This window comes from Perognathus longimembris, chromosome 4 (genome assembly GCF_023159225.1).
Source record: "Perognathus longimembris pacificus isolate PPM17 chromosome 4, ASM2315922v1, whole genome shotgun sequence".
In the NCBI taxonomy this organism is placed as follows: Eukaryota; Metazoa; Chordata; class Mammalia; order Rodentia; family Heteromyidae; genus Perognathus; species Perognathus longimembris.
This window is the reverse complement of record NC_063164.1, coordinates 6,769,267-6,796,745: the sequence shown is the minus strand read 5'-3', so window position 1 is coordinate 6,796,745 and position 27,479 is coordinate 6,769,267. Positions and strand designations below refer to the sequence as shown.

Sequence of the window (27,479 nt, the reverse complement as noted above, 5' to 3'; positions counted from 1 at the left end):
TAGATTGATGACATCTTCCTTTGCTTTTGAGTTATTTCCTCCATCACATTGTGATTAGAAAATGTGTTCTTTAAACATTCAGTTGTTGGGAGTCTATTATTATTTCTTTTGTGATGTAGTGCTGGTCATTGCGGAAGTTTCTCCATGTGTACAAAACAGTAGAGTATGTTAACTAATGTGGGGGGGGGCGGGACAGTGGAGGGGGAAGGCAGAAAGGAGACTAAACATTTTTAACTGTTTTGGAAGGAGAGCTGTGACTCAAAATAGTAGAGCAGTAGTCTAGAGCACAAAAGCTCAGGGACAGCCCCCCCGGCCCTAAGTTCAAACCACATAACCACCACCAACGACAACAAATAGCTATTGAAATCTCTTGTGTCTGCAGTCATCTGATAACAATTTCTAAGCTAAAAATTGTAATGATTTTACTTTTAGTGCAGTGTGGTTGTATCTGGGTAGGTGTAAATCTATTGAGCACACCAGGATGTGAAAGAGTGGGCTGATTTCCAACCATGAGTGAACTGGAAGCTCTCCCCAAACCCAGAAAGCAGAGGGATGTGTGTGTATGCACACACACACACACACACACACACACACACACACACACAGGCTCCCTCATAAAACTATATAAGACATGTTACCTACAGTAGACCCTTGGTATCCACTGGTGTATGGTTCCTCGGAGACTGTCATTGAAGAAGAACTGAGCGTGCTTAGGAAGCACAGAGTTCAGGCTGCACTGCAGTTTCTAGATTCATTTTTCCCACATGGTTGTCCAACTTCTGCTCAAGACATGTCTCCTGTCAACAAATCTAAAACTTTCACCGTATCACTTAAATTAAGCACACGTTAACGTTTACCTTTCTTTGGGGGGCATGGTTTGCTTTTGGGTAGTCGTATTTCCACAGGATTAAGGGCAGGAAAGCCCTCAGCAGATCACACAATGATGTAGACAGAAGTGGAATTCATGTGGGGGTGAGAATTTCTCCATATCCATGAAATGCAGGGGAATTTAAATGCTTTCTTTTTGAAATTCCTTTTGATAAAAAAAGTTTATCATTTGTTACTGTCCATGTGGGCAAATCCATGTGTAATAAATCAGTGAGTCAGGCAAGCTCCCTGTATTCAGGTAGAGGCGGCACGGGGCAGGCCACGCCCAGGTGTGTACTTCTGAGCATGCGCAGTTAGTGTCATAGGCACCTGTTTAAGGAAAGATGGCGGTCACACCTTTGAGCATGCGCAGTTCACTGTCATAGAAACAGAGATGACAGTTGCTAGGATTACACGTCAGAGCCACCAGTGCCTGGCATGTCCTTAAAGTATTTCGTGATGTTTATGCATTTGGATTTTTTTTTCCTGCAGTATGGTAATAAATGTGTCATACTCTATGTTTCTGGGCATGCTCAGTTGAGTATTATGAGTTAAGTCTACTTGAGGTCATCTAGAAGCATGAGTCGGTGACTTGGTACCCTCAGCCTGCTTCCTTATAGGTGTCCCCCAAGAGTTCCGTCAAAACCATTCGGAAGAACAAGTATGAAGGGGCCTTAACAGTCTTCAAGGGAAACAGCCCTCCCTTTCCTCCCCAGACAACAGGCGCCTGCCTCCAAGGTGTCTGCTGTGCTTACATTGTCCTCCTGGCCCCTCCGTGTCCTTTAAAAAAAGTCCTCACCATCCATCTGAAACATCTTGATTCCACCTTCAAGCTTGCAGGAGTATTTAGGTGTATTCAGAATGAAGGTTCAAAGTGCCTTCGTGGGAATTTTGGACACTTTTCTTCCGTATGTTTTTGCATTTCGTGTCTCCCATGAAAATTCCAGCTTTGATCGGGTGATCAGGTGTTATTCCTTTGTGGGAAAGTTGGTTTTGCTTTCTAGAAGCTTCATATCATATTTTTGTTCTTGATGCTCTAGATTTTCATTCTAACATGAGTAGAAATGGGTTTTGATCATCATCAGCTTTCATCTCATTCATGTGAAATTGTGTTTATTTTTGTTGGAGGATGGAAAACTTTCAAGTAAAACTATATCTAAAACTGAAGAAGTACATCGTGTTCATATTACAGAAATAATCTAAACTCACAAACATACCATATGTTAAGCATATACCAGGCAGTGGTGGCTCACCCCTATAATCCTAGCTACTCAGGGGGCTGAGATCTGAAGGACCAAAGCCAACACAGGCAGAAAAGGCTGACAGACTTCATCTCCAACCAGCCAACAAGAAGCAGGGCTGGAGGCATGGCTCAAGGAGCAGAGAGAGCCCCAGCTGTGAGCAAGAAAGTTAAGCTTGAAGCCTTGGCTCATGTGTTAGAGCAAGCATGAGGCCCTAGTTCAAATCCTAGCACCACCCAAAAGAGAAAAAGAAAAAATGACTGAAAGTTCAGATACCTCACTGTGATCATATTTTTTTTCTTTTTCCCCAGTGTTTTGAGGTTCCGTTGTTAAAACACTGTAAACTTTACTGTGCACAATGTGATGATTTTATATACATATATTGTGAAGTAATTATACAATCAGTTGACATATTTATCAACTTATTTTCCTTTCTTGTATGGTAAAAATATTTAGCAGTACTCTTTTAGCAGATTTCAGTTATATAATGCAATTGTGATAGTCACTGTGCTTAGTCATACCAAGAACCTATTCATTTTTCAAGGCAAACTTTCTAGTCTTTGCTCAACATGACTCCATTTCCCCTATACCCAACCCGTGGTGACCACCTTCTGTTTCGCCATTGCTATGTTTCTATGAATTTGATGTTTGTTTGTTTTTCAAATTCTCTATATAAGTGAGATCACGCAATATTTATCTTTTCTCTGACTGGGTAGAATGCCCTCGAGATTCATCCATGTTGTTGCAAGTAATAGATTTTCCTTTTTTTCATAGCCGGTCAATATTCCATTGTATGTATTTATATAATATTCATGTGTCACATCTAATGTATTTACATGTACATACACAAATGTGTGTGTATATATATGTTGACAGGTTGCTTCCTTTTTATGTTATCGGTACTGTGAACATAGCTACAATGAATAAGGGGAAGTGTAAATATCTCTTTGATACACAGATCTGATTTCTTTTTTTCTTTCTTTTTTCTTTTGCCAGTCCTGAGGCTTAAACTCAGGGCCTGTGGGCTGTCCCTGAGTTTCTTTGTGCTCAAGGCTAGCACTCTACCACTTCTAGCTTTTCCTGAGTAGTTTATTGGAGATAAGAATCTCAGGGACTTTCCTGCTTCAAACTGTGTTCCTCAGATCTTAGCCTCCTGAGTAGTTAGGATAATAGGCCTGAGCTACCAGAGCCTGGACAGATTTTACTTCTTTTGAATGTATATCCAGATATGGGATATGTGTCATATGGTGGTTTTAATATTTTGAGGGACCTCCGTACTGTTTCCCATAATGGTTGTACTGATTTTCATTCCCACGAACACTGTACAAGGGTGTCCCCTTCTGCATCTTCTTTTTGATATTAACCATCCTAGAAGTAACCTTTCCCTGCCTTTGTAAGTTTGTTCTGGCAAAGCTCTTTACCAGTCAATCCAGTCTAGGATTCTGGGCAAGCCAGCTAGGAACAGCCACATGAAATGAGGCTTGTTGTTAGGGTCTCTAACTTGACAGGGTCACTGTCCCTGCTCTGGGGATGAGTGGAGTTGGTGACTGGTTTCTACACGTTGGAAGGGATAAAGGCTTGCTCTGTAGTCAGGGAGCACCATGGCCGGGACCTGTGACTGCACAAAGCTGCGATCTGCTACAGGGAGAGGCCACGTTTGGGCCCTGTGATCAGGCATGGCTCCAACATGTGCTCCATACTTCAGTGGGCTGACAAGACTGGGTTCTCCTTTGGGGCGCGCTTCTGGCCAGTTGGGAGGGGTCTCAGAATCCAAAATTTACAGGACCACAGACTGTGTCCCCAAATTGATGCTTTGAGGCAGTCTGATCTTAGTCAGATGGTGTCACTTGTCCCAGTTCCTGGTCAGGGTCACAGGCTTCGCTGCACAGTTAGGCTCCGTGACTGAGCTGGGCTGCAGGCTATACTTCTCTATTGGTCAGGATCATGGGCTGGACTCCTGCGCAATCAAGACTGCGAGCAATGCTCAACATTTAGACGAGAGTCTAGGCTTGGTTCTAATTGGATCACAATCAATGCTCAACATTCGGGAGCAGTTTCTAGGCTGGTTTCCTGCCTGTACAGGTCAGGTGATAGATTGTGCTCTGAGCATGGACAAGTTCACAGTGTGTGCTCTTTGGTCGTAGGGGTCAAGGGCTCTTCTTTGCAGTTAGGCAAGACTATCAGCATGGTCACCTGTTTAGTTACTGACAAGGCTCTGAGCTAGGCAGTGTCGCTGTGTGGGGTCTCCGGTCAGATCTGCTAGTTTGGCTTGCTGCCCAAGTGAGACCAGAAGCTAGCTTCTGGGTTGGGAATGTGGCCTAGGGGTAGAGTGCTTGCCTTGCGTACATGAAGCCCTGGGCTCGATTCCTCAGCACCACATATATAGAAAACACCAGAAGTAGTGCTGTGGCTCAAGCGGTAGAGTGCTAGCCTTGAGCAAAAAGAAGCCAGGCACAGTGCTCAGGCCCCGAGTCCAAGCTCTAGGACTGGCAACAAAATACCCAGAAGCTAGCTTCTGAGGTATTGGTATTGAGCTAGTTGGTTGGATAAAGCCAGAACCTGTGCTCTGAAGTCAGGTAAAGTCAATAGTCTGGCCTAGGCAGTAGGCCAGGCTCTGTGTGTTCCTTTGCACTACAAGCTAGGAACGCAAGCCAGGCGGACATGCTGAGCGTGCGCACTGGCCAGATGGGGCCACGAGCTCACCTCTGCCAGCAGACAGATCTGCCCTGGAGTCCTGGAGGACTTCACATGACCGGGGCCCAGCGCCATTCCTGCCCCTTCTTTGCTTATAGGTGAACTTAGTGACTTCACTTGCCAATCCCTTCCGTGCATCCCCTTAGATAAGGCAGAAATAGGCTTCCCAGAAAGGACCTTGGAATTCTGGAGGAAAAGGATATCCCGCAGGGTACTTGCGGTCCGTGCGAGACCCATGGGGGCCTGAAGTGGCCACATGGCCCACGTGAAAGTGTCCCTGTGCTCTCCTAATGTGTGGATTTTCTCCGTTTGGTTGTGGTGGTCCAACCCTCAGCAGCCTAGAAACTGCTCCCGAATGTTGAGCATTGATTGTGATCCAATTAGAACCAAGCCTAGACTCTCGTCTAAATGTTATCCCTCTTGTTTGTGGGTACTTGCTAGTTGGCTGTTCTGGGAAGGATACAAAAGCCAGAAGCCTTGCTCAGGCCGGGTCCTGTACTGGTTGGTTGGTTGTTTAGCAGCACTGGAGTTTGAACTCAGGGAGCGGGGCTTACTAGGGGGATACTCCATCACTTGAGCCAATCCCCCAGTCACTCCTTTGTCTCTTTAACCTAATGCTCTGTCTTCAGTTCTAGGGAATGGGACTGTCTCTATGTAGATCCTTGCTGACTCTCGGAAACGGTCCGCAATTGTTGGCATGTAGGCCTTCTATTATGATATAATATTTTATTCTTGCACGCTTACATTTATTTTTAGATTTGAAAATTCATCTTTTAAATTTCCAAGTTCCCTAGCCACTTGCCACGATGGTTTGGATTGTACCTGTCTTCCGTGGGCTCGTTTGTTGAAGGCTTGGTCTCCGGCTTTGGGAGGTGGGTGGAGCCTCACGGGAGGGAGTTAGGTCACTGGGGACATGTTCTTGGAAAGGATATTGGCTCCCACCTCCTTCTCTCTCTTTCTATTTTTGCTTCCAGGATGCTAAAAGGTAAGAAGCTTTGCTTCTCATAGTAATATGTGGCTTACCTCTTGCCCAAAGCAATAGTGGCTGACTATCACAGCCTGAAACCCCGAAAGTATGAGCCAAAATAAGTCTTTTTCCCCCCCCGAGGTGTGCCAGTTACCTAGGGACTTCTGGGGAGGGCTACATGTGCACAGAGAGAAAACAAAGGAAAGGGGCCACCCCACCCCCACCCCACGAAGACCTAACAGGAGCATTGTTTGAATAAATCCTTTTTCCATTTTGGATATCTAGCCAATAGATATTGGGTACCTTATATGTATCAGATACTCAAGGAAAACCAGTGTAATCAACAGATAAAACCTATGCTCTATGGCCTACACATTTTTGGCACAAAAGACACAGTGATTAAGATATAAAAATAAGCAAGTAACTGATGGAGCCTTGTTATTCAAGAGTGCTAAAGACACTGGAAGAAGAAACAGGAATCGATTGGGAGGTTGGGAGTGTGGAGCAAATTTGGGGTTGTGTTTATGGGCCACATTGAGCCTCATTGAGCTGACCTAAACAAAGACCTACAGGAAATGAGGGAGTTAGTTCACTCTATGGCCATTTGGAGGTGAGCCTGCCCAGCAGAGGAAACAGTAACCAATCTCTAAGTCCTAGTCAACAGGAAGTAGCAAAGAAGTCATGTGACCTGCTAGGAAAGAGCAGGGCAGAGGAGAAAAGGTTGACTCATCCCTGCAATTGGCTCTTAGTCTGGGCCGAAGGCAAAGATAAGGGATTGAGGGGCAGAAGGAGGGGAAGGACTCATTCTTAAAAGATGCATATTGATGCTTTTATTTCTGGTTCTATCCGCAAGGTGAGACTTTTGGGTCTATCTGTGTATCTTAAAACTTAATGGACATTACCATATCTTTTTCTAGCAATGAATGAATGTTTCCTGAATCTTCTCCCACACTGCATAGTGTACCTGGTGAGATAATTGGCCAGCCTAGCAATTTTGATACTGATGCTTTAGTATTTATGTTTTTCATAAAATGTAAAGGAAATCTACAAATGCTTTAGTAGAGTTAATATAGAAACATGACCCTAAAAGGTCATAATGGTTAATATTTTTCAAAACAATTCTATCTGTACATAATAGTAACAAGCCATTTAAAATGTAGTACTGTTTAAAGTAGCTTCAAAAACAGTAAAAATAACTGGAATAAATTTGGTGAAACATGTACATGACTGCTAATTGACAATGCTAGGTGAATTAAAGAAAAATAAATGAGTGGATATGTAGTGTTAAACAAATTGCAGTTTAAATAGTGAAGGATGCCATGTCTCACCAAATTATCTATAAATTGAATGAAAACACAATTAAAATCCAAAATGCTTTTATTGTAGACACTAACAGATTGCTTAAAGATGGAGAAGCTAAGACTGTTTTTCTTAGTTTAATTATAGTCATCATTATTAAACAAGATCAGTGTTCATAAATATTTTCCTCTTAATAAGTAGCATGAGGGACATCTTGTTTTTGTCTTTCTGAGACTTTTTTCCCTCAGTTGTTAGCTAATCCACACTTTCAAGGTTGGATGTCATCTTTATTTCATTATTTTTTATTCCCCTGTGGATTACCTGTTTATCTCAATTTTATAGGAGTTAAAATTTTTTTTAAATTAAAAACATCCAGACATAATTAGGTGAAGATACCTTTACAGTGGCTTTGGTTACAACAGGCTGGATGTTTTTCTTATTTTGTGCTGGTAGTAGGGCTTGAATTTAGGGTCTCATGCTCTCACTTGGATTTTTCATTCCTGGTTAGCACTCTATGACTTGAGCCACACATCCAGTTCTGGTGGATTTTTGCTGATAAATTGGAGTTAAAAGTCTCTCCAACTTGTCTGCCCAGACTGGCTTCAACCTAAATTCTCAGATCTCAGCCTCCTGAGTAGCTAGCTAGTCACCTGGCTCAGACTAGAGTTTTTTTTTTTTTTGTTGTTGTTGTTGTTGTTTGTTTTTGCCAGTCCTGGGCCTTGGACTCAGGGCATGAGCACTGTCCTTTGCTGCTTCTTCTTCTTCTTCTTTTTTTTTTTTTTTTTTGCTCAAGGCTAGCACTCTGCCACTTGAGCCACAGCACCACTTCTGGCCATTTTCTATATATGTGGTGCTGGGGAATCAAACCCAGGGCTTCATGTATAGGAGGCAAGCACTCTTGCCACTAGGCCATATTCTCAGCCCTCAGACTAGAGTTTTAAGTCATATACATAATATAAAAAATATATGTATGATATGTAATATATAGTATATGATATGCACTATATATTATATACTGTATTTCTGTACAAATGTTTATATAAATATTACTATATATACAATATTCTATAGTATATATAGTACATATACAAAGAACATACAATATATAATTGCTATAGTATGTATTATACATGCTGTATATAGTATATTAGTTAAATATTATATAATTTATTATAACATATACATTATGTTACATAGTATATTATATAATATATATTACATGTGACATCTTATGATCATATAACATATTTAATAGATCATATGATCTATTATATATAAAATATCACATATAACATAGTACATATACTATATATGAAATATATATGATATTAATATTAATTATATACTATAGTATATAACAGTATCAGATACTCTTTATATAAGACATATTTGTATAATATATTCTATATATACTCTATTATATACACTATAACATATCTTATATTTATGCTCTTTTTCTATATACATACCGTATATATTCCCTACTATATCTTCTACTTATGTAATGTGTATCTTTTATAACTCCCCTGTTTTCTATTACATCTTTGTTTACTACTTCAATTCTATTTAGGAAATTCTGCTCAGGTCTACCTATTTCATGTATGTTGGTTCTTCATAGCCTCCCTTGGATTTGTAAAATCTTACTTACCACAAGCAACTACCAGTCCTGATCATTTTCTCATGGTGTTCTTTCCCCTTAGGACACTCACTGAAGAAGAGATTGTAAAAGGAATTTTATTCCGACATTACAAAAAATGTAAAGTAGAGATTTCAAAAGCAATAATAAAGCCATTTCCATTTCTTGAGGGTCTCCGTGACCGTGAACTCATCACCAACAAAATGTATGAGGTAAGTGAACCTTACTACATTATAACCTGGGAAGTAAGCCCAAAATTAAGCTATACTTTCCTATGCTGGAACCCAAATTCAAGGTATAACTCGACAATTTTCATGTGTCCTGTGAGTGGTGCGCTTGCTTCTGTGAGGAAGATGGAAGATGGATGGCAGAGTCTCTGCAGATGGCCCTGCCTCTCACTGAAGGAATGTGCTCTGGGGCCCCCTCGGGAGCTGGGGTGAGCAGCAGTGAAACAGGCCAGATCAGAAGCAGGGCTGCCCCACACGGGTGCAAGGTCTTGTACATTTTGTACAGTGAAATTCACACCGCGCGACGTAAACGACAGTGAAAATTAAAAATATTCTTGATGAACTGATGAATTCTTTTATTAAACTGACATAGTGAAATCGCAATTAGCACCACATTTTAACTAATACCAATCTTAAAAACTGAATCTGATGGGGCTGGGGATATGGCCTAGTGGCAAGAGTGCTCGCCTCATATACATGAGGTCCTGGGTTCGATTCCCCAGCACCACATATACAGAAAATGGCCAGAAGTGGCTCAAGTGGCAGAGTGCTAGCCTTGAACAAAAAGAAGCCAGGGACAGTGCTCAGGCCCTGAGTCCAAAGCCCAGGACTGGCCCCCCCCCAAAAAAAAAAAAACTGAATCTGAGAACATTAAAACATACAAGGTATCCTGTCAGGACAAATTTGAGAGTAGATGCTTGATGTTCTTTATGCGACATCTTTCAGTTTTTCCCTTGCCTCTCTCAACTTCTGCTATAGTAGGTATTGGGTGAATTTTACCAATAGGCTCAGTTGGAGGTTCAGTGTAGTGAGTTTTGCTTTAACTCCATGAATATACTTTCTCGTGGCCAAGTTCTCAGCCAGAGGGAATGATCACCTGGTTTTCTTCAAGCCAAATCAGAATTGAGGGAAGGCCAGGAGTTGTCTAGTTAACAGGACAGCCCTCATTATCTGCTAAGCCCACCTCCAAAGTATCTTGACTTTGGTTACACCTCAATTAACTTTTTTTTTTTTTTTTTTTTTGGCCAGTTCTGGGCCTTGGACTCAGGGCCTGAGCTCTGTCCCTGGCTTCCTTTTGCTCAAGGCTAGCACTCTGCCACTTGAGCCACAGCGCCACTTCTGGCCGTTTTCTGTATATGTGGTGCTGGGGAATCGAACCCAGGGCCTCATGTATACGAGGCAAGCTCTCTTGCCACTAGGCCATATCCCCAGCCCCTCAATTAACTTTTGATTCACCTTCCTCCTTCAAACTTACTCCATCTTACAAAGAATATAAACAAGGGAGAGAAGAATATGTCACCAGTGGGTATTTTTTTTTTTTTTTTTTTTTTTTTTTGCCAGTCCTGGGCCTTGGACTCAGGGCCTGAGCACTGTCCCTGGCTTCCTTTTTGCTCAAGGCTAGCACTCTGCCACTTGAGCCACAGCGCCACTTCTGGCCATTTTCTGTGTATGTGGTGCTGGGGAATCGAACCCAGGGCCTAATGTATACAAGGCAAGCTCTCTCACCACTAGGCCATATCCCCAGCCCCAAACCAGTGGGTATTTTTATGATGGAAGGGGTTACTTGTTTTGTTCGATAGCTTCACAAATACATAAATTCTTAAAACTTTACATGAATATACCTAAGTAGAGAAATTGAAAATACATTATCTGCTACCCAAAAGATTACAGTTCAAGATATAGTAAAGACACTTGCATACCTATGTTCATTGGTGCACTATTCATAATAGCCAAGTAGGGCTGGGAATATGGCCTAGTGGCAAGAGTGCTTGCATCATATACATGAAGCCCTGGGTTCGATTCCTCAGCACCACATATCTAGAAAAGGCCAGAGGTGGCGCTGTGGCTCAAGTGGTAGAGTGCTAGCCTTGAACAAAAAGAAGCCAGGGACAGTGCTCAAGCCCTGAGTCCAAGCCCTTGGGATGGCCAAACAAACAAACATAATAGCCAAGTAATGGAACAGCCTAGATGTCCTACAATGAATGAATGGATCAAGAAGAAAAAAAAGATATACACACATACAATGGAATTTTACTCATCCATCAGAAATAATATTATTAAGTCATTTGCCGGGAAATGAATGGACCTGGGAAAATTATGTTAAATGAAGTAAGTCAGGCTCAAGAGACCAACAGTACATGTTGTCTCTCATCTACAAACACCTATGAAGACATAGATAGGGACGTGTGTGTGTATACACACACAAACGAGTTTGTGACGCAAGTTTGGCACACACAAGGATTAGTGTAACTCCTTTGGACAGCTAACTTACTGCTTCACAAAGCGAATACCAGAAAACTGAAACATGTTTTGTCAAAGAAAGGAGGTGGTCAAGGGGAAGGCGGGCAGAGAAATGGAGAGAGGACAAGTCGAAAGGGGAGCAGGTAACGTGAGTAGATTGGGTGTGGTTGGGATAGGGGAAGGATTCATTATACTTATAAACTGACATGCTGAATTGAAATTCCTGTGTACAAATATCTAAAGATAATCTTTAAAAGGCCTAATGCCAGTGGCTCACATCAGCAATTCTAGCTACTCAAGAGGCAGAGATCTGAGGGTTATGGTTTGAAGCCCGCCCAGGCAGACAAATTCCTGAAACTCTTATCCAGCAAATACTGGAAGCAGAGGCATATCGAAAGTGGGAGAGCACTATCCTTGAGCCAGAAAAACAAGGCAAGTGGAAGAGGACCTGAATTCAAGCCCTAGTACATAAAAAAGATGGGGGGAAATATATACACTTATGTACAGCTATACACATATATGCCAATTATAAAAACAACAACAACACTAAGTATAAAGTTACATTCCAGGAATCTTCTTGTGCTTAAATTTTCTCCATTTAATTGTTTTTAAGGACTGTCAGAGTTCTTGTAGAAACTTGGTCCCCATCCACAACGTAGCGTACGTGGTTCTCGAGGCACTGGAGAAGACGTTCGACATGGAAGTTCTGGAGGCGCTCTTCAGCCCGGTCAACATGCAGGAATACCCTGAATTAGCTCACATTCACGAAAGCTTTTCAGATGGTAATCAGGCTTCTTACCACCTTTTGAGGCCCAGTGCCATTTTTTCCCCCCAACAATCACATACTGAGCTTCTCTTGATCTCTTTTCTTCTTGCTCTCTCCTCAACTCTCAGAACTCAAAAAAAAAATGAATTCCCAAGAGGGTGATGGAGAAGAAATGGATGAGAGGCCCAACAACCATCTCGGGATTGAACAAGGTGATTACAAGCAAATTCAAAACAACGTCTCTCCTTAGACGAAAAAGGAACAATGAAATCCATGGCAGAGAGGGCAAGTTGAAAACGCAATGTGGCTGAACCATAGAGAAGTCAAATATGGGAGTATGTATCCGGGCTCTATGTTAGGTTTTCCTTCCCAACATAACTACCTGAAGCTTGGGTATGGAGGTACACAGCGGTAAACTCCACACTCAGGCAGAGGAGGATCCTGAGTTTGAAGTCAGCCAGTTTCATAAAGAAAGACCTTGTCTCAAAAAAAAAAAACCCAAATACACATAAATTACCTGAGAGCCATCAACTTGAAAGAGGACAGATTTACTGTGCCTCGTGGCTTCAGAGGTGTCACTGGGTGACTGCTTGACCCCGTCCCTTTGGGCCTGTGTCGATCAAGACAAGGAGCACTTACCTTATGGTAGAAGTAAAGAAAAGAGTATGGGCTCAGATTCTAGGGTCTCTTGTCAAAGACACCCCAACCCCCACCCAAGACCTAACTTCCTTCCGCTAGGCTCCACCTCCTGAAGGTTTCACCGGTCCTATTAATGCTGCAGCAGGCTCATCAATTTTTAACAAGTGAGACCAAAAAATACCTATTTCTTACTATATCACAATATCAGAGTTGATGATAGAACACACAGGAAAAGATAGAGTTCTCTGTGTGCGTGTGTGTGTGTGTGTGTGTGTGTGTGTGTGTGCTAGTCCTGGGGCTTGGACTCAGGACCTGGGTGCTGTCCCTGAGCTTTTATGCTCGAAGCTGGCTCTCTACCACTTGAGTCACAGCTCCACGCCTGGCTTTTTGGTGGTTCATTACTTCCCTGGCTGGCTTAGCACCACAATCCTCAGATCTCAGCCTCCTCAGTAGCTAGCACGCCAGGTGTGAGCCCCCAGCACTGACTGGCAGGGGTAGATTTCCATGTGGACAGGGTTGTTCAAGAGCAGGAATGTTCCAGGAGCAAAGCAGATCTACAGAAGCCCAGGAAGAAGTGGTAGAGGTGAGTGGAGAGCACAGGGGCACCCGGAGAGAGAAACGGGAAGGAGGAGGGGAAGTGAAGGGCAGAAAGGGGCAAAGGACAGCGCAAGGCGCCCTGAGAGGTCTGCCCTGGCTGCTGTTCATCTAGCGCACTGCTCTCACTGAGGTGCCCACTTTGCAGAGGAGGGAGCGGCAGCCAGAGTGATTGTGTGTGGAGTTTGTCTGGGGTCCGATGAGCTAAGGAGCCTCCTGGACATTCTGACCCCAGAGCCTGTGTTCTTTACCGGGTACTGCTACCCACGAAATCCAGAGGAAAAGGCAGAAGCATGAAGCCAGAGAAAATCGTAGGGACAGACCCATGGGGAAGAGGCGGCACCGGGACCTCAAGAGACTCAGGCAGGGCCGCTGCGCAGGGCAGGTCTGGGAACCAAGGCAGGTTTCCTTGGACCGTGAATGTCAAGCCATCCAAGTTCTAGAAGCCATCTAAGGGGACACTGTTGAGGTGGCCGGGGGGGAAATCATTAAGCCGGGGGTGCAGCTGGCTCTCTTGTCCACTCCTGGAGCTAATGTCTGTTTTAAAGAATCAGGTAGAAAATGCAAGAGTGGTACTCACTAGGTACTGTGTTGAAAAGGGACTGTACAACTTGTGAGTGGGGACAGCAGGAAAAAACTGAAAGTGGGCAAGGGAAGGGGATGACATTATCTAAAAAGCAAGGTACTCGACGTGATTTATGTAACTGCACATCACCTATTAGAAGCACTAAAAATATTTCATTAAAAAAAAAAAAAGAATGAGGGAGAGCTAAGCACCAGAGGCTCACTCCTGTAATCCTGGCTACTCAGGAGACTGAGGTCTAAGGATCATGGTTCAAAACCAACCCAGGCAGGAGAAGTCAGTGAGATTTTTTTTATCTTTAATTAGCTGCTGAAAGACTTGAAAGTGGAGCTGTGGCTCATGTGGTAGAGGGCTCGCCTTGAGCAAAAGAAGCTCAGAGATAGTGCCCAGGCCCTGAGTTCAAGCCCCAATACCAGGGGGGGGAAATCCAATATAACCTGTCAGCCCCAGCCTGGCTTTGGCATGGAGTTTATACTCTGATTCTTTCAGAACAAAGACAAGGGGGATAGGGGAGAACCCCAAGTTTAAGTTTCTGAAAGGAACTTCTAATTTCTCCCCTGCAGAAAGTGGCGAGAGCTCTCATCTCAGAAGCCTGCCGTGGTCTTTACTTCGCAGGTCTCCAGTTCCCTCGCCGTCTGACGGTCTGTGCCATGGGCTTGTGTGTGATACTTCCCCATCTCCTTTGGGGGTGCTGGTTGCTTTGCCCCACCCACCCACTGATGGCTCCACCTACCTGCCCACCCGTGGCTCCGCCTTCCACCATGTGGGCCACCAGGGCTGTAGCTTCTGCCCACCCAGTGACTTCCCCAGCCTTGGACTCTCCTGCAGCTCCTCCTTGGGCTTCCTGTTGCCTCTTCTCCTGCTTCGCGTCCTTCCAGCTTGGGCCCCTCAGCTCTCCTCCCATCACCTGGATTACACGCTCTCTGCTTTATGAGCTTTGAATGATTTGCATTTACCTTCTGGATCCTGACGGATACCAGGAGCAAACCAAATACCTATGAGTCGAAATGTGATTTAGGTTCTACCCGCCTCGAAAATGAACTGGCAGAGTGCGATTCTGACACACAACAGACAGATGGAAGGCAAACCAATGCAATCTATGACCAAAATGACGAAGCAGACAGCCAAGAAGTACTCAGACAATATGCTCAAGAGTCTCCACTTGCAGGTAAGGCTCACTCAGTCACCTAGAGTATGGGGGAGATGATCAGTAGACTAATGCTCGGTGCAAGAAGATCACACAGAGCCAGGCACGGTGGCTCATAGCTGAAATTCCATTTACTTTGGAGTCAGAGATAAGGAGGATAACAGTCTGAGCATAAAGTTAGCAAACGGGCCAAGGAGATGGTTCAAGCAGTAAAGCTCCTGCTGTGAGATCTGGAATTTAAGAGAGAAGAGAGAGAGACAGAGAAATGAAGGAAAGAGGGAGGAAGGAAGGAAGGAGAAAAGGAAAGCGGAAAGAGGAAAAGACAAAAGGGAGAGAAAGGAATGAAGAAGGAAGAAGAGAAAGAGAAAAAGAGAAGAAGTAAAGAAAGGTAGAAAGAGAAAGGAGGGCAGGGAATATGGCCTAGTGGCAAGAGTGCTTGCCTCATATACATGAAGCCCTGGGTTCAATTCCCCAGCACCACATATATAGAAAAGGCCAGAGGTGGCGCTGTGGCTCAAGTGGCAGAGTGCTAGCCTTGAGCAAAAAGAAGCCAGGGACAGTGCTCAGGCCCTGAGTCCAAGCCCCAGGACTGGCAAAAAAAAAAAAAAAGAAAGAAAGAGAAAGGCGGGAGGAGCCAGGAGGGGAAGGAAGAAGATGACAGGGCAGGAGCAGAGCCTGGTACACTAATGGGAATGGGAAGAAAAGGGTTAGAAAAACAGCCACAAAGTGGGGAGAGGGACAGAAATACAGGGAGAGACAGCCAGGGATTGCCACAGAATCAATGGAGCACAAATACCTTCAGCAGATGGAGTGGCAATGTATATAAATCGGCTGTAAGTAGCAACAGGAGAAGCAGTGTGAGCAGAGTGGGCATCAGGGAAGAGCCAGGCTCCGCTGGGTCTCAGCTGTGGTCTTTCTATCTTCAGAGTCCCACAAACAAGAAGCTGTCTGGTTGGAGCATGGGGAGACAAGCTGGCAGCCGCCCAGCCCTCTGCCCTGCCAGGAAGAGGGTAAATATTACTTCCCTCACTGAATTTACTAATAGTCTCTATTGGTTTAATTGCCAATTACTGTTGTCTTCAAAAACTATACTAACCATTTTTAATTGACAACTGAAAAAGAAAAGTTCTGTATGTTTGGGTCTAGCAGTGTCGCTCAATGGTTCAGTACTTGCCTAACATGTGCACGGCCCTGGGTTCAATCCCATGACACAGAAAATTATTCATATGCAGGCACACACACAAATATATCACATGGTTCAATGGTGTTTGCATTAAATATATAGTTTGTACATACTTATTTTGTAGTGAGAATTCTTAACATCTTGTTTTGGATGGGGTTTTTTTTTTTGCAATTGTTTATTTTTTTGCCAGTCCTGAGGCTTGAACTAGGCCCGGGCACTGTCCCTGAGCTTCTTTTTGCTCAGGACTAGCACTCTACCACTTAAGCCACAGAGCCAGTTCCAACGTTTCTGTTTATGTGGTGCTGAGGAATCGAACCCAGGGCTTCCTGCATACTAGGCAAGCACTCTACCACTAAGCCATATTCCCAGCCCCTTAAAATCTTTCAATTAAACAATTTTTTGCCAGTCCTGGGACTTGAACTCAGGGCCTGAGCACTGTCCCTGGCTTCTTTTTGCTCAAGGCTAGCACTCTGCCACTTGAGCCACAGTGCCCCTTCTGGCCATTTTCTGTATATGTGGTGCTGGGGAATTGAACCCAGGGCCTCATGTATACGAGGCAGGCACTCTTGCCACTAGGCCATATCCCCAGCCCTCAATTAAACAAATTTAAACAATTAAATACACTATTATTAGAGTCTCCAGCTTGAAAATAGGTCACCTAATTGAAATTTTATATCCAATATCTCTTTAATCCCCTGCCCAAACCTACCAGCCACTGGCCTTTATAATAACAGTTGAACTTGTACCTTTCCAATTGAGAAGCCATTTGGTCCTGGAGAGGGGTGTGTGTGTGTGTGTGTGTGTGTGTGTGTATGTGTGTGTGTGTGTGTGTGTGTGTGTGTATGCGCATGCGTGCATGCATACACTAGGGTTTGAACTCGGGGCCTGTGCAGTCTGGCTTGGCTTTTGTTACTCACAACTAGCACTCTACCAGTTGAGCCACACCTCCACTTCTGGCTTTTTGCTTGTTAATTGGAGATAAGAGTCCTCTTCGTTTTCACTTGAAATAGAAAAATGGCTAAATACTGGTAGATTTGTCCTGTAACAATACCATACACTAGTAATGAGATATCTTGGACATGGGTCCAAAGTATAACCACAAAATTTGTTTCCCATATGTATTGTACCCGGGCAATCAGTGATTTTATACAGTACTTAATGTGCCTGCATTTGTGTGTGTATGTGTGCGTGTACAGGTGTTCATGAACAGATTTGCACGCAAGATTGAATTCAGGGTCTCCGGCATGCTAGGTTGCCCTTGTAGTTTCATTTTTAAAACAAAAGCTGCAATGTATTCATAAACTGGGTTTGTTGAGTGCTAACTCCTTTGTACAACTATGTAAAGACAATAATAAAATAATTTTTAAAATAAAAACTTTTACAAAAGCAAATACACACAGATCCTTTGAAGGATGAGGAGAAGGAGTAGAAGGAAACGTTAGCAGCAGAACAAAAGGAAGGGAAGGAAACCCTAAGAGGTGCTAGGAAGAGGGGTTATTAATGCTAATGAGGGAGTCCGTGGGAGGAAGAAATGAAAAACCTTTATTCATTACAATCAGCAGTCCAGTTGCCCTATCATGAAACCAAAATGAGTTCCTGTTCTGTGCTCCTCATGGATATAAAGAAGGAAAAACCATTTACATACGTGGGTGCGAAGGAACCAGCCCTGTCAACGACTAGACCTGACCAAGCCTCTGACGTCATAGGTAAGGCGGACTGAAGAACTCCTGACTGTTCCCAGGTGGCAGCGGCGTGCAGGGACGGGTCTTGGGCCTCCTGTTAGGATCCCAGAGGGCAGCTCATCGGGGCCAGCCCCTGTGTAAGCGGAAGCGAGTCTTTACCCTTGTGCATGAGAGGCCTTGGGAAGTAGGAAAATACCAAAACTCAGAAAGGGTGGTGCAGATAGGAGCTGAGGATGTCAGAGAAGTTCTTTCCTTCCTTCCTTCCTTCCTTTCTGCCAGTCCTAGGGCTTGAACTCAGGACCTGAGCACTGTTCCTGAGCTTTTTTTGCTCAAGGTTAACACACTACCACATGAGCTGTAGCTCCATTTCCAGCTTTTTGATGGTTAATTGGAAATAAGAATCTTACAGACTTTCCTGCCTGGGCTGGCTTTGAACTGTGATCCTCAGATCTCAGCCTCCTGAGTAGCTAGCATTACAGACCCGAGCCACCTGTGCCTGGCTTTTTCTTTCTTTCCTTGTGCCGGTGCTGGGGCTTGAACTCCAGGGTTAGGCCCTCTTGCTTCTATTTTCTCAATCCCCAGTGGCACTCCGCCACCTGAGCCACGCCCCCAGGTATGGCTTTTTGATGATGACTTGGAGATAAAGGTCTCATGGATTTGTTTGCCTGGCTTGGCTTAGAGCTAAAAAAGAAATGAAATGAGCCAGCCAGTGGTTCACACCTATAATCCTAGCTACTCAGGAGGCTTAGGGGGGAGAATTGGAGCCAGCCTGAGCAGACAAATCCTTCAAAGTCCTGTCTCCAGCTGACCAGTAAAAAGTTGGAAGAGGAGGCATGCATGGCTTACATGGCAGAGCGCCAGCATGGGGTGCAAGAGCTAAGCAAGAGCTCGAGGCTCCGAGTTCAAGCCCCAGTACAATGAGAGAAAGAAGAGGGAAGAAGATGAGGGTACCAGGGCATTGTGGGAAACGTCTCAACCTGTCAGTGTGGGGGTTGGGCTCTGGGAGAAGTGTCGAGTCCCACACCGTCGGGGGACATTCCACAGCCAGGAGTGAGCGTGCTGGGGTTTCCTAGAGCCCACGCCGCGGCCGTTCCTGCCTCGTGGGCCTCGACGTCAGTGCCTGAGACTCCAGAGGGGGTTTCCTCATTTGTGCAGAAATCAGCAGCGAGGATTCGAAAGGCGCCAGTGATGAGGACGAGCTCGTGGAGACCTCGCCGAGAAGCAAGCCCGGTAAGGAAGGCCGAGAGGACCGAGGAGGGACGGTTAGCTCATTTTATTCTGGATCCTCTTTATTCTGCTATCACATTTTCTGCTTGAATACAGAATATTAGGCTTACCCATGATTTCTGCGAGAACAGAAAGTGTTCAGCGTTCCTTTATTGGGAGAGCGTACACTTTGAATAGTGTCAGGAGATAGGCTGGCAGCTAAGATTGCGCCTGTAATCTTAGCTACTTGTAAAGCTGAGATGGGGAGGATTATAGTTCGAGGCCAGCCCAAGTGGAAATGTTCACAACTCCCCCCTTCACCAACTGAGAACTGTGTGTAGTGGCACATGCTTTCTTATCCTAGTTCTGACAGGAAGCTTAAAATAGGGGGATCACAGTCCCGGTATGCACTTGAGGAAGTCAGGTCCTATATTCAAAATAGCTCAAAAGTGATAGAGCACCATCGTGGAGCAAAAGAGCTCAAGGACAGTAAGCAGACCCTGAGTTCAAGCCCCATGACTGACAAAAAAAAAAAAAAGGTTTATCAAAGGTCATATCTTTGTCCTGTCCTGTGGTTATTATAAGATTTAAAACTCTGTAGTGTACAAATTGCTGATTTGCATTCCCTCTTTTTTTTTTGAGATTATTTTTTCTTTACTTATGTTTACTATTTTCTGCTACCAGGGCTTGAACTCCGGACCTTGAGCTCTCGGTCAGCTTTCTTGCTCACATCTGGCTATGAGTCACATCCGCTCGTCTAGCATGTGCATCTCCATTGGAGTTTAGTCTCTCAAACTTTTTTGCCTGGGCTGACTTGGAACCAAGATCCCCCAGATCTTAACTTCTTGAGTCACTAGGATTACAGGATGAGCCACCAGTGTCTGGCTTATTTTCTTTTCAGGTTATGAGGTCAAAACTACTTGGTGATTTGATGTGAGAGAAAAGGAGGAAGCCTAACTTGAATGGGTCACATTTGTAACTGGACTGTCCTTGTTTCTGCGCCTGGTATACACCATGTGCAGGGGGGAATGAAGAGTTAAAGTAAACCCCATTTTCAGGCAGCCCCCGTTTTGTTGTCTGTTTAAACTATGAGAAAACTCAGGGCAAGCTTATTAGGGCCCAGCTGGTCAAGAACTCTAACCGCCCTCAGAATGCCTCAAGCCCTGAGTCAATCAGATTTGTATCCGTGTCCTAATCTTGCTTGCTTGAACACCTGATTGGTGTAACTTTGTTTTTTGTCTTGCTTGAACACTTGATGGCTGTAACTTTGTTTTTTTGCCTTCATAAGCCCTGTGCAATCGCAGCTTGGGGCTCCCTCCTAACCTATGCTGTGGCGGTGGGTAGGACAAGGCCCAAGTTGCAGCTTGCCTGAATAAAGCCTTGCTTTTGCATTTTGGAATGTTTGAGTCTCGGTGGCCTTCTTGGTGGTCTTTTCGCCACTTGGCATAACACATGGAAGTTTTTGCCTTGAGGCTTATAAGCTTATATCCACCTTCTATTCCCAGATCTTTATGTGCCTAGCTCATTCAGATTTCAACACAAAATCAGCTGTTCAAAACATGCTTTCCTTTCCTGTTCTTCTGGTAGCCAATTAGCAACCACTTGGTCAGCCATGTTTTATTTTTCAACATTTATCACCATTGAAAATTATCTTATGTTATTCTTTTTTTTTTTTTTTTTGGTCGGTCATAGGGCTTGAACTCAGGGCCTGAACACTGTCCCTGAGGCTTTTGGGTATTTTTTTGCCAGTCCTGGGACTTGTCCTCAGGGCCTGAGCACTGTCCCTGGTTTCTTTGTGCTCAAGGCTAGCACTCTACCTCTTGAGCCACAGTGTTACTTCTGACTTTTTCTATATATGTGGTGCTAAGGAATCGAACCCAGGGCTTCATGTATGTACTCTACTACTAGGCCATATTCCCAGCCCCTGTCCCTGAGTTTTTGTGCTCAAGAATAGTGCTTTACCACTTTGAGCCACAGCTCTACTTCCATTACCCACCCACCCAACATTCATACACACACACACACACACACACACACACACACACACACACACTGGTTTTCTGGTAGTAAATTGAAGAGTCTCACAGACTTCCCGTCCCAAGCTGGCTTAAAACCAAAACAAATCCTCAGATCTCAGCCTCCAGAGTAGCTAGGTTTACAGGTGTGAGCCACCAACACCTGGCTGTTTTGTCCCATTTTATGTTATTCTATCTCACTTTATCTTTATCATCCTACTTGGATGTGAACTCCAGTCAGGCAAACATCTTGTCTGTCTTGCTTACCACTAAATCCTATTATTTGAAAAGAACCTGGCAAGCAGGGCCTGGCAATTAATAGGAAGTCTATTTCATGCCAGTTCTCCTGCAATTCCAAATTTTAAGTCTGCCAAACAAATTATAGTGCTTTAAATAGCTAGTTTTTGTTTGTGCTGTTCCCTCAGCATAGAACTCCCTTCCTGTTCTCTCTCCTTTGTGCTAACTTCATTGTCACTCAAGGTTTTGTTTTAGTACCTTTCCTTACTTTGTTTTCCCATTGGAAGGAAGTTGAAAGCATCTTGGGCTCCAAATACCTAGTCAAGATAGATAACAGGCCTTCAGCAAATGTTTATTAGAATCTTTTGGGAATTTGTTAGAACTACAGAATCTTAGCCCTTAGCCCAGATCAACAGAATCAGAATGTCTATTGAGCAAGGTCTCCAGGTGATTCACTCTTGTACTATAGTCAGAGGAGCACTGTTTTATTGATTATATAGCTTAGTGGTAATCTGGAAAAGAAGACAGATATAGTAAAGAAAAAGAAACATGATACTGGCTATCAGATAATACTATCTGGATTTTAAAAATCAATTATGACTGTTAGGTTTTTTAAAGTAGGTAGCCGGTAAAGGAGAAAACCATGAGGTATTCAGGCAGGAGAGAAAGTTTATTACCGAACTGCTAGCCTGTGGCAGAGATGATCCATGGCTGGAGAGAAGGGAGAGAAGGTGCGTTCCCTCTTAACCTTATAAATCCAGAGAATTTTAGTAATCTGGTTGTTCAGAGAAATCACACTAGGAAAGAGCCAAGACCACATGAAAACATGTCCTGTCCTTGAAGTTGCAAAGGAGCAATATTTTGAAGACTATCTTTAATGTAATTGCTCAGAGTCTCCTAAAGAGACATAGAAACACACCTCTGATTTATAAGTACATACTCTTTTATCTTGGTATAGACAAGCAAACTGCTGTAAGAAATAAGTCCTAAAATGTGCCTATGGCTCCAACATGAGTATTGCACAGCCTGTGAATCGGTAGGAGGGGGAGGATAGAGACGAGTCTCCCTGAAACTGGAAGCACAGAGGCAGAGACTGCCAAACATGGAACGGCAAGGAAAAGGGATGAGTAGTCAAAGGTAGGAAGGAAGGAAGGACCAGGCCATGGCAAGGCCACCCCTTCCTGGCCATCGGTCTCTGCCTTGGGGCCAGGAACAGTGTCAGGAACCTTCAGGAACCCCACTGAGAAAGGCAGAACAGCATGGCCTGGGGGCGTGCAAGGATTTGCATGGGGTTTCAAGTTTTCTCATTAGAACATTACCTACTGCATTCGTTTCTTGGTCATAACTGAGACTGCTAAAAAAAAAACATCTCCTCTCTCTCTCTTTTCTAATCTACTCCTTTGCACAGCTATCAGTAACTGTAGTCCAATAGCATCAGCATCACCTGAGAGGGAAGACGCACAAGAAGCCACGTGCTCCCAATACCAGCTTGAACCAGGTAAGAATGTCAGCGTCTAAACCCAAAGCTCCGTCTTCTGATGAGGTTTTGTTTAGTCCTGGGGATGGAACCCAGGGCAGGTGCTTAACATAGCAGCAGTACTTTGTCACTGAGTACATCCCAGCCCTTCTGATGAGTTTTTGTTTGTTTTCCACCAGTCCCGGGGCTTGGACTCAGGGCCTGAGCACTGTCCTTGGCTTCTTTTTTGCTCAAGGCTAGCTCTCTACCACTTGAGCCACAGCGCCACTTCTGGCTGTTTTCTATATATGTGGTGCGGAGGAATCGAACCCGGGGCTTCATGTTTATGAGGCAAGCACTCTTGCCACTAGGCCATATTTCCAGCCCTCCTGATGAGTTTTGATCAGTCTGATAAATGAAAGAGGTCAAGGAGTTTTTCTAAACCTGTTTAAGTGGACAAGTCCTATTGATTGACACAATGGAAATGTAGCAAAAGTCTGGACTTGAGGCATGACTCAAGTGGTAGACTACTTTCCTGAGTTTAAGCCCCAGGCCCTATCACCAAAAAATATAGTAAACATATGCTAGTAAAATGACAGGTTTGGGGATAAAACATTATTCTGTCTGTTCATAGTTGAGTTGAAATAACATACTGACTTTCTGTTACAACCATATATATTTTTAAGTAGCTGTACAAAGAGGTTTCAATTCCACAAATCAGATTATGAGTACAATGTGTCTCGATCAATGCCATTCCTCCCATCTTTCTCCCCCATCTTTCCAACCACTTATATTTTATAAAGCTCAGTGAGCATACTAACCCTCAGTTAATTGACAATACTGTCATTAGTAGTAAGCTTAAAAAGCTTACAAAAAGTAATCTGTGCTATTTCATTATTGGGCAGATAAAAATGACTTCAAATGAATTACATCCAAACCCAAATTATAGCGAAACTACTGCTACTCATTATGCTTTTCCCAAGGGCTTTTGCTAGGAAGTCTCCATTTTGTTATCTCAAAAACAGTAGCAGGTGGACACTGGTGGCTCACGCCTGTAATCCTAGCTACTCAGGAGGCGGAGATCTGAGAACTGAGGTTTGAAGCCAGCCTGGGCAGGAAAGTCCGTGAGTCTCTCACCTCCAATAATATACCAATAAAGCCAGAAGTGGAGCTGTGGTTTAAGTGGCAGAGTGCTAGCTTTGCGCAAAAGAAGCCCTGGGACCAGCCCCACCCCCCCCCAAGAAAATCTTTTTTTTTTTTTGGCCAGTCCTGGGGCTTGGACTCAGGGCCTGAGCACTGTCCCTGGCTTCTTTTTGCTCAAGGCTAGCACTCTGCCACGTGAGCCACAGCGCCACTTCTGGCCATTTTCTGTATATGTGGTGCTGGGGAATCGAACCCAGGGCCTCCTGTATACGAGGCGAGCTCTCTTGCCACTAGGCCATATCCCCAGCCCCTCCCAAGAAAATCTTAGTAGCAAAGAATGGCTGAGATGGATGAGAAATTGGATCCAGCTATGAATCATTTCCAGATTTACAAAAAGAATTCCAGAGAGTCTGGGCGTGGTGGTAGACGCATGTGATTCCAGCTACAGGGGAGGCAGACAAAAGAGCACTGTGATTTGAGGCTGGCCCTTGACTGTGAGCTTCTACCTGAAACAAATAATTAAAGTAAAGCAAACAGGCATGGAGGCATAGCTCGGTGCCTGCTAGAAAGCACAACACACATACACGCAGAGAGTATTAAAGAGGAATCCAAGCTGGATTCAAGCACTGTGAGGCTGACCCTCCACAACTGGGTCAGACGAAGTGAAAAAGGAAGTGCTGATCAGAACTGCCTTCTGATTGCAAGCCTACTTGGTATGAGTTGTCATAGAACTTGTCATTTGTGTACCAATAATGATTTTTCTCCCTTTTATCTCCCAGAGTCTATAGATTTCGGGACATCTGCCATGTTCAGGAAAAGGCTTGGGAAACGTGGTAAGAGAAATTAAGACTAAATCATAGTCATTTGTGCGCTATATTTTCTTTAAAATGTTCATTTTAGTTCTTTGCTCTTCAATGTAAGAATACAACTTGCTTTAATTTTAGATGGCTCCCCTTTTAACTCTTATATATGTTAGGTAAGGTGTAACTTAGGACTCCAAAGAAGGTAATGGTTCAACATAATAACAATTTTTAATTGGACTTTAGGGTTGTTTTTTTTTCTAAACAAATACCTCATGGATTTCCCGTGGCCCTGTTTCTAATGGCCAGGGAAATAGTTAAGTAGAAGATCCCTTTTACTTTGATTTTTATGACTGTCCTGGAAAAGAAGCAAGCTCTAAGTGAATTAAAGTGGGCACAAAAGCAGCAAGAAATCCACAAAGGTGATGGAAATCTAAGACAGGACCTATGGTCCTGGAATTTCAGAGCTAAGTTTTTCCTAGCTTCCTTTCTCTAGAATGTTCTTCCATCGTGGTTCTTTCCGTCTCTCTGTCTCCGTCTCCGTCTCTGTCTCTGTCTCTCTGTCTCTGTCTCTCTCACACACACATTCTCTGTCTCTCTGTCTCTCTGTCTCTCTCTCTCTCTCTCTGAGCCCCCAGGGGACCTCTGCTCTCTTTCTGCAGTGAGAGGATTTGATGATAGCTCCGCGGAATCCAGTGAGGACGAGTTGCCGCCCGCATCCTGGATCTTAGCACCAACACGTGAGCGTGAGGAGACGGGTAAGGACGGGAGCCAGGACATCAGGGGTCTGGGCTGACAACACCTGGTCCCCACTGGGATTTACTCTCAGCCCCTGTCCCAGCAGGACCCACGCCACTTCCTTCTCTGTGTACCCTTCATGAGGACATCGAAAAATGAAATACAAGGTCATAAATCCAGGGTTAACGAGCCGACTGTGGTTGGTTGGGAATGTCCTTTGCACCAGTCCTATGAACTCCAGAATATTAGACTAGGAATGAGTTCCGCTCCTGCCTATCAATGACTTTGTATAGACGAGAAAGAGATTGTCAGCTATTGTTTGATTTTGTTATCATTTTGCTTAAAGCTCAAAACATCCTGCATACACTCTACTTACAGACATAAAGAAAATCTTTTGGTTCCTGCCATTAAGTTCAATTCATAGATTTTGACAGATGACCCCCCTCAACTTACTAGAAAATAGCTTAGCAAATAAGGTAGCCATTTATCTTTACAACAAGTGAATTGGTAGGTAACATAACTGTGATTTGCCCCATTTGATCCCAGCATACAAATCATTTAGAATCTTTTACAGGTTGAACATGGAAAGTTCCCGAAAGGATCAAAATCCACAGCTTGGACTCTTAGCAAATACTCACAATCCTTTCTTCAAAACGTTTGAAGCCACCAGATGTATTTCAAACTTCAAAAATATTCAACTAGTTAAGAAAAATAATGTGATTTATGTTCTGTGTTATAGGACACTCCAGTAGATTCTGCCACAGAATTCTATTCCCAAATAAACCATGTTAATATTTCTGTAGCAGGTTGTGTGATATATTCACACCAAATGTGATCAGATTTCATCTGAACCAGTAGCACTCAAGTTCAGATCCACTGCCAAATTAGCTAGCTGAAAACATATAAATTATATTGGTAGTTCATACCTGTAATCCTGCCTACTCAGGAGGCTGAGATCTTGGGATCAGGGTTCAAAGCCAGTCTTGGTAGAAAAGTCCATGAGCCTCTTATCTCCAGTTAGCGAACCCAAAAACTAAAAGTAAAGCTGTAGCCCAAGTGGTGGAGTGCTAGCACTGAGCACAAAAGCTCAGGAATAGTGCACAGGCCCTGAGTTCAAGCCCAAGGTATGCACACACACACACACACACACACACACACACACACAAACAACAACAACAAACCTTTCATTTTACTATTTAGACTAAACAAGTATGGATCTCTGACCCACTTGGGAGGGATCTCTCTTTAGTGGGGAAAAATACAAAAATGATCATCATTGTGGTTCAAATCCTAGCTATAATGTAAGTCCTCATAAAGTGTATAGCCCTGTTAGTAACGGATTTGTTTGTTTTTCTTTTCTAGATTCTATGGCTATTGGAAAAGCATCTACTTGGAGAATAAATAATAGGAAAAGATGTAAGAACAATTTAAAATTTCTAGATATAACAATTTTCTGTGCTATGAAAGTGTCATTCAAGTTTTTAAATACCTTTTAAAATAAAAATTAGTTTGTTAGTATTTTTGGCACAACTCAGGCTAAGCAACTACTCTACCACTAAGCTATATTCCTAGCACTTTTTAAATTGAATTTATCTGTCCTCAAACTTGGAAACTTCCTGTCTCAGCCTCTTGAATAGTGGGATTGTAGTCATGCACCATCACAGCTGGCTTATTAGAATTTTAGGTAATTTACATTATATGTTTTGCATGAGGTGGGTTGGGAAAAATTAATATATAGGCTTCAAAATGTCCAATGGCACAAGCACAATGCAAGCTTATTCTTTACTTACATAAAGAGGATAAGGTGAATGAATGGGAAGGAAAGTTAAGAAGGGATGACATAAAGGAGGGCTGGCCACGATACATGTCCCTGCCCCAGCCTTGACCAGTGGGACAGAAATGGTCAAACAGTAGGAATATTTCCACCCCTCCAAAACAAGTTTCTCTTCCAGTTTTTTTTCTTTCTTTCTTTATTTTGCCAGTCCTGGGGCTTGAACTCAGGGCCTGAGCACTGTCCCTGGCTTCCTTTTGCTCAAGGCTAGCACTCTGCCACTTGAGCCACGGTGCCACTTCTGGCCGTTTTTTATATATGTGGTGCTGGGGAATCGAACCCAGGGT

General features: G+C 43.7%; 1 protein-coding gene across 6 annotated transcripts in view; it reads left to right on the top strand.

Annotated features, from left to right (window-relative positions):
* Sp100 (SP100 nuclear antigen) overlaps positions 1 to 27,479 on the top strand; it is a 58,306-nt gene that overhangs the window by 2,077 nt on the left and 28,750 nt on the right. For 5 of the 6 annotated variants that reach the window (XM_048344554.1, XM_048344552.1, XM_048344553.1 and 2 more), the window contains exons 2-13: positions 8,769 to 8,916; positions 11,786 to 11,954; positions 12,067 to 12,150; positions 14,318 to 14,395; positions 14,773 to 14,922; positions 15,828 to 15,911; positions 17,644 to 17,790; positions 18,922 to 18,996; positions 22,633 to 22,722; positions 24,603 to 24,656; positions 25,286 to 25,381; positions 26,724 to 26,777. In XM_048344554.1, the coding sequence (XP_048200511.1) occupies positions 8,769 to 8,916; positions 11,786 to 11,954; positions 12,067 to 12,150; positions 14,318 to 14,395; positions 14,773 to 14,922; positions 15,828 to 15,911; positions 17,644 to 17,790; positions 18,922 to 18,996; positions 22,633 to 22,722; positions 24,603 to 24,656; positions 25,286 to 25,381; positions 26,724 to 26,777 (1,229 nt within the window). The remainder of the gene's footprint in view (positions 1 to 8,768; positions 8,917 to 11,785; positions 11,955 to 12,066; positions 12,151 to 14,317; positions 14,396 to 14,772; positions 14,923 to 15,827; positions 15,912 to 17,643; positions 17,791 to 18,921; positions 18,997 to 22,632; positions 22,723 to 24,602; positions 24,657 to 25,285; positions 25,382 to 26,723; positions 26,778 to 27,479) is intronic. The other variant, XM_048344550.1, reaches the window with a different exon arrangement.